General features: G+C 53.0%; 2 protein-coding genes across 2 annotated transcripts; both read right to left on the bottom strand.

Annotated features, from left to right (window-relative positions):
* Nucleotides 1-794: 794 nt before the first annotated feature.
* On the bottom strand, nt 795-2,276 carry PG985_005035 (mitogen-activated protein kinase HOG1; the record flags this gene model as incomplete). Its single annotated transcript, XM_066824804.1, has 6 exons — nt 795-876; nt 943-1,562; nt 1,628-1,727; nt 1,805-1,978; nt 2,114-2,161; nt 2,221-2,276. 6 exons carry the CDS (start codon nt 2,274-2,276, stop codon nt 795-797), a joined length of 1,080 nt encoding a protein of 359 aa, XP_066687964.1.
* A 5,655-nt stretch (nt 2,277-7,931) lies between these two features.
* On the bottom strand, nt 7,932-11,156 carry PG985_005036 (glycosyltransferase family 35 protein; the record flags this gene model as incomplete). Its single annotated transcript, XM_066824805.1, has 8 exons — nt 7,932-8,336; nt 8,396-8,468; nt 8,522-9,438; nt 9,501-10,010; nt 10,073-10,338; nt 10,398-10,718; nt 10,917-11,027; nt 11,108-11,156. The coding sequence occupies 8 exons, from the start codon at nt 11,154-11,156 to the stop codon at nt 7,932-7,934; spliced, it is 2,652 nt and encodes an 883-aa protein (XP_066687965.1).
* Nucleotides 11,157-13,002: the final 1,846 nt, after the last annotated feature.

Here is a 13,002-nt window from a genome sequence, read left to right on the forward strand (position 1 = left end):
TTCAATAGTATGTACTACGCCGTCCAGGCTGACTCGATACCGCCTGGAAAACTATCTTCAAACATACATATCCCCTGTGATGCGAGTACGGCACTGTGTCGCCCAATAAAGTCGAGAATGAGCAAAGAGACTGCACATGGTCCACGGAATCAGTAAGGTTATACATACAAAGCATTGTTTGGCATCACGAAACTCAAGAAGCATCAGTTTTTTCCGTGTTCGAATATGGTGTCTTCGTTTATTTTTTTCTTCCTCTCTGTGCTGGGCTGTCACGGGTCTTACCAAGCTACAGCTACAGGGGTGACTGACTACATTGCCAGGTTTTGCGGCCGCCGGTTTTCACCAATTCCACAAAACACCCCGAGCCAGCAACCATGCCCATCAGCTCCTCCAATGAGCTTTATACACGGATTGGGCTGCCGCAAGACCCCGGATTCTGCTCATTGTTTGACGCTTGTAATTTGCAAGCACACTTTCCTGAACCGACCTCCCACCTCATTACGCTCTGCGGCAAGTAACGATCGAGCCGCTATTATGCGTAGCCCTCCCTCTCCTCTGCGGCAGCCCATCGTCTGTCGTTCAACTTCTCGACCAGGACCGGTTCTGGACACCACGATCCACGGGAAAAAGCTCGAGACCCAGCTAGATCCCGACCACTTAGAAATAAACCACAAAACATAAAAAAAAAAGTCCGCCAAACCCCGAAACCAGTCTCAGAACGCCGCAAAACACTTCAATCGCAAGGTCATTCCAAACCATGTATGGCAGCTGGCTCCATCCCCCCAGCTTCTTGTCTACTGACCGTTGTATTGCTCGGGGTCGACGGCTGGAGGGTTGTTTGATTCCACGTTATGGTAATCAAGAATCTCCGAGTACCTGTTGCCTTGTATAAGTAAGTTGACCAACGTTTCCAGTATTATAGGACGTGACCTGAGTACTCACATCATGATCTTCCATGTGTCCACGGGCAAGTCTGCATCGTTGAAACTCCAATCGAACTTCTCCTCGGCGACGGGCTCGTCGCTGGGATCGTGATAAGGAGCAAGGTACTCATGTGCCAGAGCTTCAGGGGCCGTGATTCGCTTCTTGGGGTCGAACACCAGCATTCGCTCGAGGAGATCGATCGCCGCAGGGTCGGCGTTCTTGAACTTGTTCTTGAGGGGTTGTCTCTCACGCTTGGGCAGAGACTTCACAAATCTCAATGTGTTCTCGCTGGCGATGGTGTTGATAACATCATCCGGGGGCGTGCCAAGAAGCTCCGTGATGATGGAGAATTGGTTGACGTGGTCCTTGCCGGGGAAAAGGGGCTTTCCCTCTAGCATCTCGGCGAAGATACATCCGGCACTCCAGATGTCCACCTCGATATCGTATTTTTGCCAGGTAAGCATGATTTCGGGAGCTCGGTAGTATCGTGTGGAGACGTAGCCCGTCATCTGGGGGTCCTGGATACGGGCCAGTCCGAAATCGCAGATCTTCAAATCACAGTTTTCGTTGACGAGGATGTTGCTGGGCTTCAAGTCACGGTGGACGACGCCAGCGGAGTGAACGTATTTGAGCCCACGCTACAAACGAGGGAATCTCCGAGTCAGCAGGGTATTGAGGAGGAATATCAGGCGGCTTTACGAACCATGATCTGGTATAAGAAGTATTGGATGAACTGCTTCTCCAGCGGTCGCGAGGTAAGCAGGCGGTGAAGATCGGTACCAAGCAGCTCGGTAACGAAGTAGCTATGAGGTCATCAGTTCAGGTCCTGCGGCGGCGGCGGCGGCGACGGCCAAGCGTTGGGAATGAATGGGGGGCATACATGTCCTCGAGAGGAGAAATGAAGATGTCGCTAAGAGAGATGACGTTCTCGTGCCTCAAGTGCTTGAGCAGCTTCAACTCTCGGTATGTTCGCTTGGCCAGGACAGGGGTGCTGAAAGGCTTCATGATCTTCTTGACGGCGACATTTTGTCCAGTGAGTTGATCTTTGGCCGAGCTACATGGTGGTAACAAACACAGCAAATTAGCCTTCTCTCCTCAAAGGTAGCCCAAACCATCATACTGGACGAGGGCAAACAGATCGACCAAGGGAAGATCCCAGGACATTGTTAGAAGGGCAATAAAAACTTACCAGACGAGACCAAAGGCTCCCATGCCCACAGGTTGCAAGTCCGAGTACCTATATTGCGTATTAGCATGGCGCGCAGGGAGAAAAGGCCTGGAGTTTGATTTGCATACCTCGAGGTGATCTCGAAGGTGGTACCAAAGATCTGGGCGCGTATGAATTCCGCCATTGTGAAGGATGGGCAGAACAGCGATGCTAGTGCAAAGCGAGGAAAAGAGCAATTCGCGTCGGGAGATCAAGGACGGGGGGTGGTAGAGGCTGTTCGCGATATCGAAAGGGCCAAAGGGAATAGCCGTATATGCTATTGCTGGAAAATGAGAGGAAGTTATTTGGGTGGCGGGGTAGAAGAGGGGAGAAGAGGCGTTGGGGGAAAGGCGGCGGTGCGGATGGAGGAAATGCGATATGGTAATGCTAGTTGAAGGTAAAGTCGATGGCGAAATAACAGGGAAAAGCACAGAACAGGATTTTTCCCCTTAGCCGACGTGGACGAGTTTCTTTCCACTCAAAAAAGAATTGAGATAAAAACAGGGTACAAGTGTTGTACTGGTAGCGGTAATAGTAACAAGTAGCGAGCAAAGTGGCAGTAGTGGCAGTGGCAGCAGCAGCTTAGTCGTAGCAGCAGAGCAGAGCAGCAGCAGCAGAGGCAAAACAATGGGGACTGGCAAACACTGTGAGAAGTAGGCAGGACGGAACTGGACTGGGACCGAACTGGATGGACTTGGGCCGAAACTGGAAACTCGACAAGGACAGCGAGACAGATGGACAGGCAGGCAAGGCAGTGTGTGTGCGTGGTCAGTCTGTCTGGTCAATGGTCTGGCCTGGTTTGGTTCGCTTCGGTGGGTGCGCGTACAGGAATAGCGGTGCGGTCGGGTTTCCAGTCGGGGGTTTTCTGCTCTTTGGGGCTCCAGTTGCAAATGGGATCGCGATCGCAGAGACAGGGCAGGCGGGCTAGTCGCTTGGGAGAGCTGTCCGAGCCACGAACCACAGGACGGCAGGCCAGGTAAGAAACGGTACGGAGCTGATTAGGTTACCGTATTTAATGCAGGACAGCAGCCAGCAGCAGCAGCCGGCGATAAGATGTGGATAAGTAATAGCTTTCAATACAACCAACTGGATATGTCGTAGACGAGAGGTACCTAATAACGGCCAGGGGATAGATCGTAAGCAATAGTCCTTAATGTTCTCTCTTGCTGTAACAAGGGTGGTGGAATGGGTCAATGGATGTTGCAATTGCAAATAAGAGTGTTGCGGCTGGGCTTGCTCGAAAAGAACCCCACCAACACTACTGTACGGCAGGATGATCACCTACTTGGGCAGCCTTGATCTTATCAAGGCAAGTCCGGCACGGTACTATTCTCTGAGGTGTAGATTGGCAATGTCCTCGGATCGAATCTCGCTTCTCCTTTTTCCGTGGCTGGATTGCTCGTCTTACGCGCCGTTGGCTGTAGGCTGTAAGCTGTAGGTAGGCTGGGCCGTAATGCGACGGAGGATGGGGTCTGAACCTGCAGAACAAAGCACCAATTGTTTAGCCTCGAGGTACACGGATAGATGGACAGGTGTGGATTTGGGCTCTATGCGACGGGGACTCAATGTGACTCTTTTTTTTATTTTGTTTTATCTTTTCTCTATCCCCCCATGCGGTCCCATCGTGGACTCCGGCCGCATTTGCCTGGGAGGGCTGCCGCCGCCTCAGTCACGATGGCTGGCACTGACTGTTCCAGCTCAATCGCGGGGTATTTGTTGTCATACTGGGACCAGAGGAGGGGGGCAGGGCAGGGCAGAGATGGAGCTGGAGCTGGAGCTGGAGCTGGGCTGCTGACTGCTCGCAGCGCAGCCCGCAAGGGGCAGTCGACGGCAGCAGCCTTCCTACTCTCTTTCTCTTCAGGTCCACCACCTCCATCCAGTGCGGTTTTGAAGTATGATGTGCATGCCTGGGGATGCAGACAGAGGATAGTGATTTTTTAAAAGAAAGAAGAACGCACTTACGGCGAGGGCGAGATGCTAGACTGGTGTCGTATCTGATCTGCGCTGCAGCCACACCTTCCAATGCAGATCGTTCTGTTTTGGCCCGTCTCTCAAAGTCGCATAGAAGCAAAAGATAGGAGATCTAGAAGGCGGCAAGGCTCGTCCCGGAAGGTCGTGCAAGATACGGCTTGTACTAGGCGATTATCGCACCAATTGAGGTCTTTCGCAGGTGGATTAGGTCGTCGCTATCGCCGTCGTCGTGCCTGAGGCTCTCGAGTCAAAGTTTCCCTGAAAGGAACTGTACAGATGCGATTCGGAGGAATTGGACCACAAAACAAGATGTGTGAGGAAGTAGTAACTTTGCAGACTGGCAGAGGAAGACCGTAGGCTGTCAAGAAGTATGGGAATTGTTTTATTTATCATCTTTAGAAACAGGTTTACCACGCGGTGACATGGATATGCTGTGACAGGAAACTCTCCTCGTCCCAGCCCAGCCTGGCCAGCCCACGATATCGGATAGTCAGTCGATGGTATGATACGCTACAGCATAGATGGGCTGCGGTACAGTACGGTTCGGACTGCATGACCATCGGTCCACGTTTGATGACCAAGGGGTGGATGACCCTGCGTACTCGTAACTCGCAACTCAGACGAGAGCTACAGCATGGGATGGGATGAGAGAAAAGCCCATGGCAGATACGCATAGCACGACTGCCAACTAGCTACGCCCGATGCTTGTTCGGAACGGGGTACGGGCCTGGTCTGGTATGGTCTGGGGTCCGCTTCGGCGCAATGCGAGCAATTGGGCTCGCTCGTACGGTTCCTGAACAGTAATTCGATGCCTACCTACAGTATTCGTGAGAAGCACGCATACGGCAGATGGTCGGGCTTAACCACAATACCCAGGATATGAGACGTGATTAGAGAATCTAGCGAATGGCGCTCTCCCGGGGCTGGCTGGCTCGAGACGTGCTGCAGCCAGGCGACGGCCCAATCAGAAACAAAGAGGTACAGCGGTTCGAGAGAGCGAATGACGTCATATGTGTTTTGCCAGGTTCCTGCTAGTTCTGGGTTGGAGATGCGAAAGAAAGGAAAAAACCTGGGGGGGCCGCCAAGAAGTGCCTGTCCACCCCGAATGGGGATCTATCTGGCCGCAAAGGGATAAGCCCTGGTCGCCGACTTGTACCAGTCAATGGGCCAGGGCCGCTGAGAATCCCAGCCCAGCCAGCGGTGCCTAGCCAGTGCCTAGCAGCGACCCTCTCTGCAATGTTATCCGATCATCGACCAAACGGCTGTTCATCGACCGATTGGCATTACCAAAATCCAATCCTGACCATCACTCAATCTGTGACTGAAATTTCCCGTGTAGCTCACGCTGGCTGGCTTGGAGTGATTGAATTCCCCCTATCCTCCTCTCCCCTCTCGCAGCGGTCTGCAATTGACATAGAGCAGGGGGAAAAGACATGGGACCGTTTTGCTGTACAACGTGGTTTTCCCTTCGGAAATGTCGGCTGCCTGCATCCATGCACCTCGTTTTTGCGACAGTGCATCGAATTGTCCCTATCGGCTGTCTGGAATATCGATGCGATCGTGGGATTGCCGGAATCCCCATGACCCCGGCTCAGAGTCCTTGACCGTCACCCCTCCTACTGATCACTATGCGCATTGTCTCAGTGTCTATGCCCTCAGGCGCCTCGTAGGTGGTTTCGGCGATTACCGACACTCCTCAGAGTGCGTGCATTTGCATGGCCCGTTGGTCACGCACATGTAGTGTAGTGTGAGGTCTTGCAGTAAGTGTGTGTGTGTGTGCGTGTGTCGGCGCTCAGTGTGTGTGTGTGTGTGTGTGGCTGGCTCTCAGAGACATCAATCAGCCCAGGCACGGAGCTTTCGCTCCTGGAAGGAGGGGGGATGATGAATGATTAGCAGTGTTGCTGCTCGATAAATCCTGCTAAGCTCGGGACCAATCGCCGAGTTAGACCAAGATACTTGATCTTGCATTTTTTCCGCGGCTCCTCAGTGGCCCAGAGAACCCAGTGGCGTCAGGCACAATGACAAGTGCAGAACGGCGTTCAGCTTATGCACAGGCCGGGTGGGCGGGGAGTTGGGTCCAGCCAGCCAGCCAGCGCAAGCTACATACATAACCCACGGAGATTCCCACTGCCAAAATCTTGTTACTTTGGCTTCCGTGACATCATCCCCCCTCAGAATGCTTGCTTGTGGGCGATTTTTCATGCCCCCGCCAGTCGGGTCAGAATCACCGTCACAAGTCATGTCATGGTTTTATTTTTCTTCACTTCCTTTACTGCCCGTCAAGTGGAAACATGGCATGCAGCCAGGGACCAGAATGTCGCCCTATACTTATCTTTTTTTTCCTTTTGCGCGTCTCGGTGAGTGCGGTGCAGGGCAGCGGACATCACCATGGCTTGGCTGGCATGATGCTCCACGCCGGCCAATCTGCACACTAGAAGAAGGCCGGCGAGATCCATGCTTCTGGCCCGTGGGCGGCAGCAATTAAGCTCTCCCGTTAATCTTTGAGATCTGGTTGGTGACCGTTGGTCCCTGAAGATCTCTTGCGTGCTGCATGGGGTAAACTGCAAGGTTATCTACCCAAGGCTCCTAGTAGTAGGTCGTCCAGGTTTTCCATTTGCCGGAGAGGCCCTCTGTGCGTCTTCAGGGGTTGCGGGACTACTACATAATACATACATTAATATCTTCAGCTGTATAAAAGGTACGTACGTACATAGTGGTAGGTATGTAAGTAGTCATCCAACGAGTCCTAGCCCCGGGGGGCCGCTGCCAGGAACCCCCACAAACAACGGCGGCAGGTATGGTGTGGTGGGCTGGCCCTCCGTTGCAGAGCCCTGGATCCGATACGAACCCCGATGATCTATCACTGCGAGTGGGCTGGAGCGAGTCGAGACGTGCCCCTTTATTTGCTACCTTGGTTAGTCAACGTATGGGTGATGTGGACAGGCCGGCTTCTTTTAGCCCGTTATTTTCTCTTGGACGCCAAAGGGAGAACCTATCGATAGACTCGTATAGAACAATCATCTTTATATTGACCCTGATACGACTGTGGAGCACGACCAGTCGCTGCCCTGTTGATGAGCTCTATGCCACGCATGCATACATACATGAACCAGCAGCGGCCCCTCCTTCCTGCCTGTCCCTGAATTCAAGGTAGGCTATATCTTGTTGTTGCCAACTTCTCCTCGATGCCGCTTCACCCTAGTAGCCCTAGCAGGATTGGAGGATTCGTACGGTACCCCGTACGGGCGGGTTGTTCCGATGTTAGAAAAAAAGAGACATAGGGAACCGGCATCGTGTCGAACTCAAAGCATTCGAGACTCTCAGAAATGGCCCAGCATACGTCAACATGTACCATCGAAGACCCCTAAACGTCGGAACAGACCAACCGAGAGTGATGCTAGTGGTCAAGCTATTATCTGACAGGCTCGCCATCTCCGTACCTTTTCACGAGCCTGGCACGCTAGACAGAACGACACTTGACTCGACCCCGGAACGACCCATATAGCTTCAGATTCGCGTTGCCCTGCGAGTCGAATATTCTCCAACGCTAATGCGGCTGAGCATGCACACCGTGTCACTGTCTTCTGTTTCGGGAACGACTGTAAACTATGTTGTCATTGAAAAGTGGTGATATCTACCAAGACAGCAAAAACACATGACCCAGGTCCCAACCAGATAGAGCAGTGATCTGACCCAGGGGTTTCTCTCATTACTCATTATAGGAACTACTCTCCATGCCAGTCTGTTGGCTCTCTTCGTCTCGGACATGACCGATCTACTGTAGCAGCATCAAGTCTCCAAGTCTTCGCATTGGACCCCAGCCTGTTCTTTAATTGACAACGAGTGGCTCGACATTCCAAATGCCTTCAGCGTATTCGTTGATGCACCGGTCAGAGCTGAAGAATCCCATGCGGGCCACACTACGGATGCACTTGCGAATCCACTCGTCCTGGTTGCGGTACTCATTGTCCACCATCTTCTGCGTGTCGATGTAGCTCTGGAAATCATCCGAGACCAGGTAGTAGTCACCGTGGTCGCGGACCGCAGCAACCATGGCGCCGAAGTCGTTAGGCTCACCAAACGTGCCGTTCTGGATCGCCTCAAACACCTTGTTGAGGTCAGCGTCGACAGTGTGAGATCCGTAGGTGTGTGCGTGGCGCAAGTCTTCGACATCTTCGGAGAGGGTGCCGAAGAGGAAGATGTTTTCCTGGCCAATCTCGCGAGTAATTTCGATCTGTAGAACGTGTCAGTCGGGGGCTTTTGAGGAAGGGGGTTTGGACAAGAATCACTCACATTGGCTCCATCACAGGTGCCGATGATGAGACCACCGTTCAGCACAAACTTCATGTTGCTCGTACCGGATGCCCTGTTCAGGGTTATTAGCAACGCACCCATTGATATAACCAATAGAGAACTTACTCGGTGCCAGCAGTGGAAATGTGTTCGCTGAGGTCCGATGCGGGAACAATCATCTCGGCCTTGCTGACATTGTAGTCTTCCAAGTAGATAACCTTGAGCAGGTCACCGATCTCGGGGTCCTTGTTGACAACAGCGCCTACATTGTTGATGAGATGGATGATCTGTTTAGCCATCCAGTAGCCGGGAGCCGCCTTTCCACCGAAGATGGATACACGAGGCAGCTGCTTCTTTCTCTCCTCGGGGCTCATGGCCTTCAGCGCCAAGTAACGGTGAATGACACCGAAGATGTTGAGCTGCTGTCGCTTATACTCGTGAATTCTCTTTACTTGGACGTCGAACAGCGCTGATGGGTTGACGGTGACATCGAGAGTCTTCTTGATGTACTTGGTCAGGCGCACCTTGTTGGCGTACTTGATCTCAGCCCACTCCTTTCGGAATGCGGCGTCATCGATCGACAACTCAAGTTTGTTGAGTTGTGTGAGATCCTTGAGGAATCCGTGACCACCAGTCTTGGACGCGACAAGCTCCGAAAGGCGCGGATTGGCCTGGTGCAGCCATCTACGAGGAGTGATGCCGTTGGTGACGTTGGTGAACTTGTCAGCGCCAAATATCTCGACAAAGTCCTTGAAGATGGTGGTTTGGATCAGATCGGAATGAAGCTCGGCAACACCGTTGACCTTGTGGGACCCAACAATGGCGAGGTAGGCCATGCGAACCATCTTGGGCTGCGACTCCTCAATGATCGAGACATTCGTAAGCATCTCGCGGTCGTTAGGGAATTTCTTCTCCACAGTCTGCAAGAAGAACAAGTTGATATCGTAGATAATCTGCAAATGTCTTGGTAAGAGGTGCTGCATCAAACCAACGGGCCACTTCTCGAGAGCCTCGGGGAGAACTGTGTGGTTGGTGTAACCGAACTAGAAGGTCATTAGCAAAACACCAAATGCAAGAGCCATGATAAGGGGTGCGCGCGGCTTACCGTCGACGTGACAATGTTCCACGCTTCGTCCCACTCAAGTCCTTCGATGTCTACCAAGATACGCTGCAGCTCAACCACGGCAAGGGTGGGGTGGGTATCATTGAGTTGGATAGCAACCTGATCGGAGAACTCCCTCCAAGCGCGCTTGGTCTTCTTGAAACGACGGACGATGTCATATAACGAGGCAGCCACCCAGAAATATTGCTGCTTCAGGCGCAACTCCTTTCCTCGGTCGAGGTTGTCATTAGGGTATAGCACAGCGCTGATGGTCTCTGCTCGCTGCTGATCCGCGACGGAACTCTCGTAATCGCCGTTGTTGAACTTCTGGAAGTCAAATTCGCCACTGGACGCCTTGCTGGACCAGAGCCTGAGGTTGTTGGTTGAAGGGGTGGCATAGCCCGGGATCGGCATGTCGTAGGCGACAGCAGTGACGATCTCGCCCCCTTCCCAATGGGCCACAGTCTTGCCATTGTCGTCTTGAGACTTACGAACGTTTCCGTAGAATTGGATCTGTGAAGCAGTCAGATACAGCCTGTTTCAAACATCACCGACAACATTGTCCGGAAACTTACATCGACGGTAACATCATGGCGGGGGAACTCCCAAGGGTTGAAGTCGAGCCAGTAGTCAGGCACCTCAACTTGGTAGCCATTGATGATCTCCTGCTTGAAGATGCCGTATCTGTAGCGCAGACCATATCCCCAAGCAGGGTAGTTCAGGGACGCAAGACTGTCAAGGAAACAAGCAGCAAGCCGCCCAAGACCACCGTTACCCAGAGCAGCATCGTGCTCCTGCTCGATAATGTCCTCGATGCGGAAACCGAGCTCGTCAATACCCCCTATAATATCCTGTCAGCTCAAATTATAACGAGTAAGGCCTTGCTTTGGGCAAACACACCCTTGGCAACATCCTTCAAGCCGACATTCAGCATGGCGTTGTCCAAAGCCCGGCCCATGAGGAACTCGAGACTCAGGTAGTAGACACGCTTGGTGTCGGCCGTGGTCTGGCGCTGCTGTGTTCTGTTCCACTCAGTAATGAGACGATCACGAAAAGCCAGGCTGGTGGCCGAGTAGGCGGCGCCTTCGTCACAGTTGAACAAGCTACGGGCGAGCGTCGTCTCAACATGGCGAACCACCTCTTTCTCGAAGCCATCTTTGTCGGTGAAGCCTTGGACTTGGTGTTTCTTCCAAGCTTCGCGCTGAGGTTCAGGGATAGAAGCTGTCAAAAGCAGCCGTCAGTCAGATAGGTTGTGTGATTGGTCGGGGGTTTGTAAGTCAAGTAGCTGATCCGAGCTCGACGTGATGGGGGTAGCGAATCATGTGCCCAGGGGAGGAGTTGTAAGACACCGGAGGTGGAGCACCGGATACTTTTGTATATGCAGTGCCGGGTAGGGATAGAAGAGAGCTAATAGCCTACCTTCAACACTCTTCACGTCACCAGCTCCAAACCCAGTGTAAGTGCGCTTGTGCTTGGGCCGAGAGATACCTGCAGGTCCAACAGATCCGACGATATCGACAATGGGAGCTCCTGTTATTGTTGGTGAGCTAACATACTATCGATTGAGGGCTAACGAGCAAATGCCCTAGTGAAGCGGTTGTATTACGAACCCATTGAAGGACGACGCTCTCGCGTGGGCAGGCGCTGCTCGGTAGCCATGCTGGGTGGTGAGCTTTAAGAACTTCACTGGCGGGCACGTGGTCAAGTTGGCGAATAGTTGAATGGTACCAAAGCCGTGAGGCTATATCGAGAAGGTGTTAGTGGTGTGTTTCGAACAAGACCAGCGTACTGATTTAGACTCAAATCGCCGTAGTACCCAGGCCTAACCTTGGTGGTAACACTTTGAGGCAGAGCGATCGGGAAGCAGGGTGAGTCGACAGTCTCTCATATACGGAGATATAGTCGCCCGAAGGGAGGACTCACAGCAACGAATGTAGATGGATAGAACGAGGCGGGGTAAAACAACCAAAGCGGTTGTTGGCAGGAAGCCGCCCAAGAGCGAGGGTCGCCGCGGGGTACTCAAAGAGCAGTCAAGACCGTGAACGCAGGAGGTGGTGTGCCACAACAAAGCCTCAACCTCATGTGACAAGGATAGAGGAGTTAGGTAGATGGAGGACAGGTCACCAACATTGAAAGTAAAAAAAGAAGGGAAAAGTCGAGAAAGAGAACGAAGCGAGCTACTTATGCGAGGGGAGGATAGAGTGTGCACCTGTAGGTACATGTAGCTATCACCTCAATGGATGGCAGGTAAGTTTGGAGATAGCTCCCCCTGCTCGCTCTTCCATACCCACCGACTGATCTCGACGACTGGCGGAGGAGGGGGATGTGGGATGGCCACAGTGCTGCGAGTTACTGGGGAAACATCTAGCATGGTAGGCCAGCAGGAAGCACAATGACGAACGAGTCGACAGAATCAGATGCAACGGAAGGTCGTCTACCAGGGCCAGTCACGCCATCCTGCAATACCGCCACGGCGGCTGCTCGTTCGAGTTGTGGTCTTGTAGCGGCGTAACTTGCTATCCCTGTGAGGGCAGTCCTCTGCGGTTTCTGTCTGGAGCAAGACTGCCCGCCCAACACGGTAAGCCGCAACCCACTATGCAGTCCCAATATCGAACGATGCGAGATTCCACGGGCAGCAGCGGCACGAAAGCCAGGGAAGCCTACACGCCACCAGCCTTCCAGAGCAGCCCAAGCGACATACGTCCATACAATTGTGTATAAGGATGCATTCATGCCCCTCTCTACGGGCTGAGTGACGGTATTGTCGTGCAGTAAGCACATGCAACAAGACATACCTGTCAAGTACATGTTATACCTAAGGTAGGCAGTCGTTGGCGCTCACAAGACATCGAGCCATTCCACTAGAGGGTCTGGCAGCCCGTGGGGCGTGTTTGGAGGAGTGGAGGTTCTGAAGGGAGTGGAGGAGTAGCGTGCATGGTGGGCGTGAAATATGGCGCTCGGATAGCGGGCTGACAGGAGACTGGAGGCGTGCGGGGTAGCTGCTGGTCGAGGTTGGTGGCCCCACCCTCTTCTACGGCTGTAGGCGGCAGGGGGAAGCTTGGGACCTTGGGATTGATGCGAAGCCCACCATTTATGTATACGGGGAAAGGAAACGTCGTTATATACATGCCCGATCAAACATCCAACTCACCAGGGGTTGACGATGCCCAAAACATAGGACCCAATTCTGGTGATCACGATTCGTAGAATACAACAGTAACTCAAGCCAATTTCAGGCATATCCATCGGTCTAGGTAAACGGAGGTGGGACCAAGGCTTCTGCTGCCTATCGCTCCAAGCCCGTTGCTAGCCAGGAGAGGATATCCATCCCGTCAAAAACCAACCACCACTTCGTATCGTATGTGAACCGGTCCCCCCTTCAAAATGAGTAGAGGGCTGCCGCTTTCCACACCACCCACGAAAGTGCGATGCACCCCGGGGAGGGGCAGGCTCCAGATTTGACGTCTGCTGCTGTGCCAGGATCTCCGTCCGGCGGACAACATAT

Source organism: Apiospora marii, assembly GCF_038362585.1.
Source record: "Apiospora marii strain CBS 49790 chromosome Unknown utg000003l_segment0_segment0, whole genome shotgun sequence".
In the NCBI taxonomy this organism is placed as follows: domain Eukaryota; kingdom Fungi; phylum Ascomycota; class Sordariomycetes; order Amphisphaeriales; family Apiosporaceae; genus Apiospora; species Apiospora marii.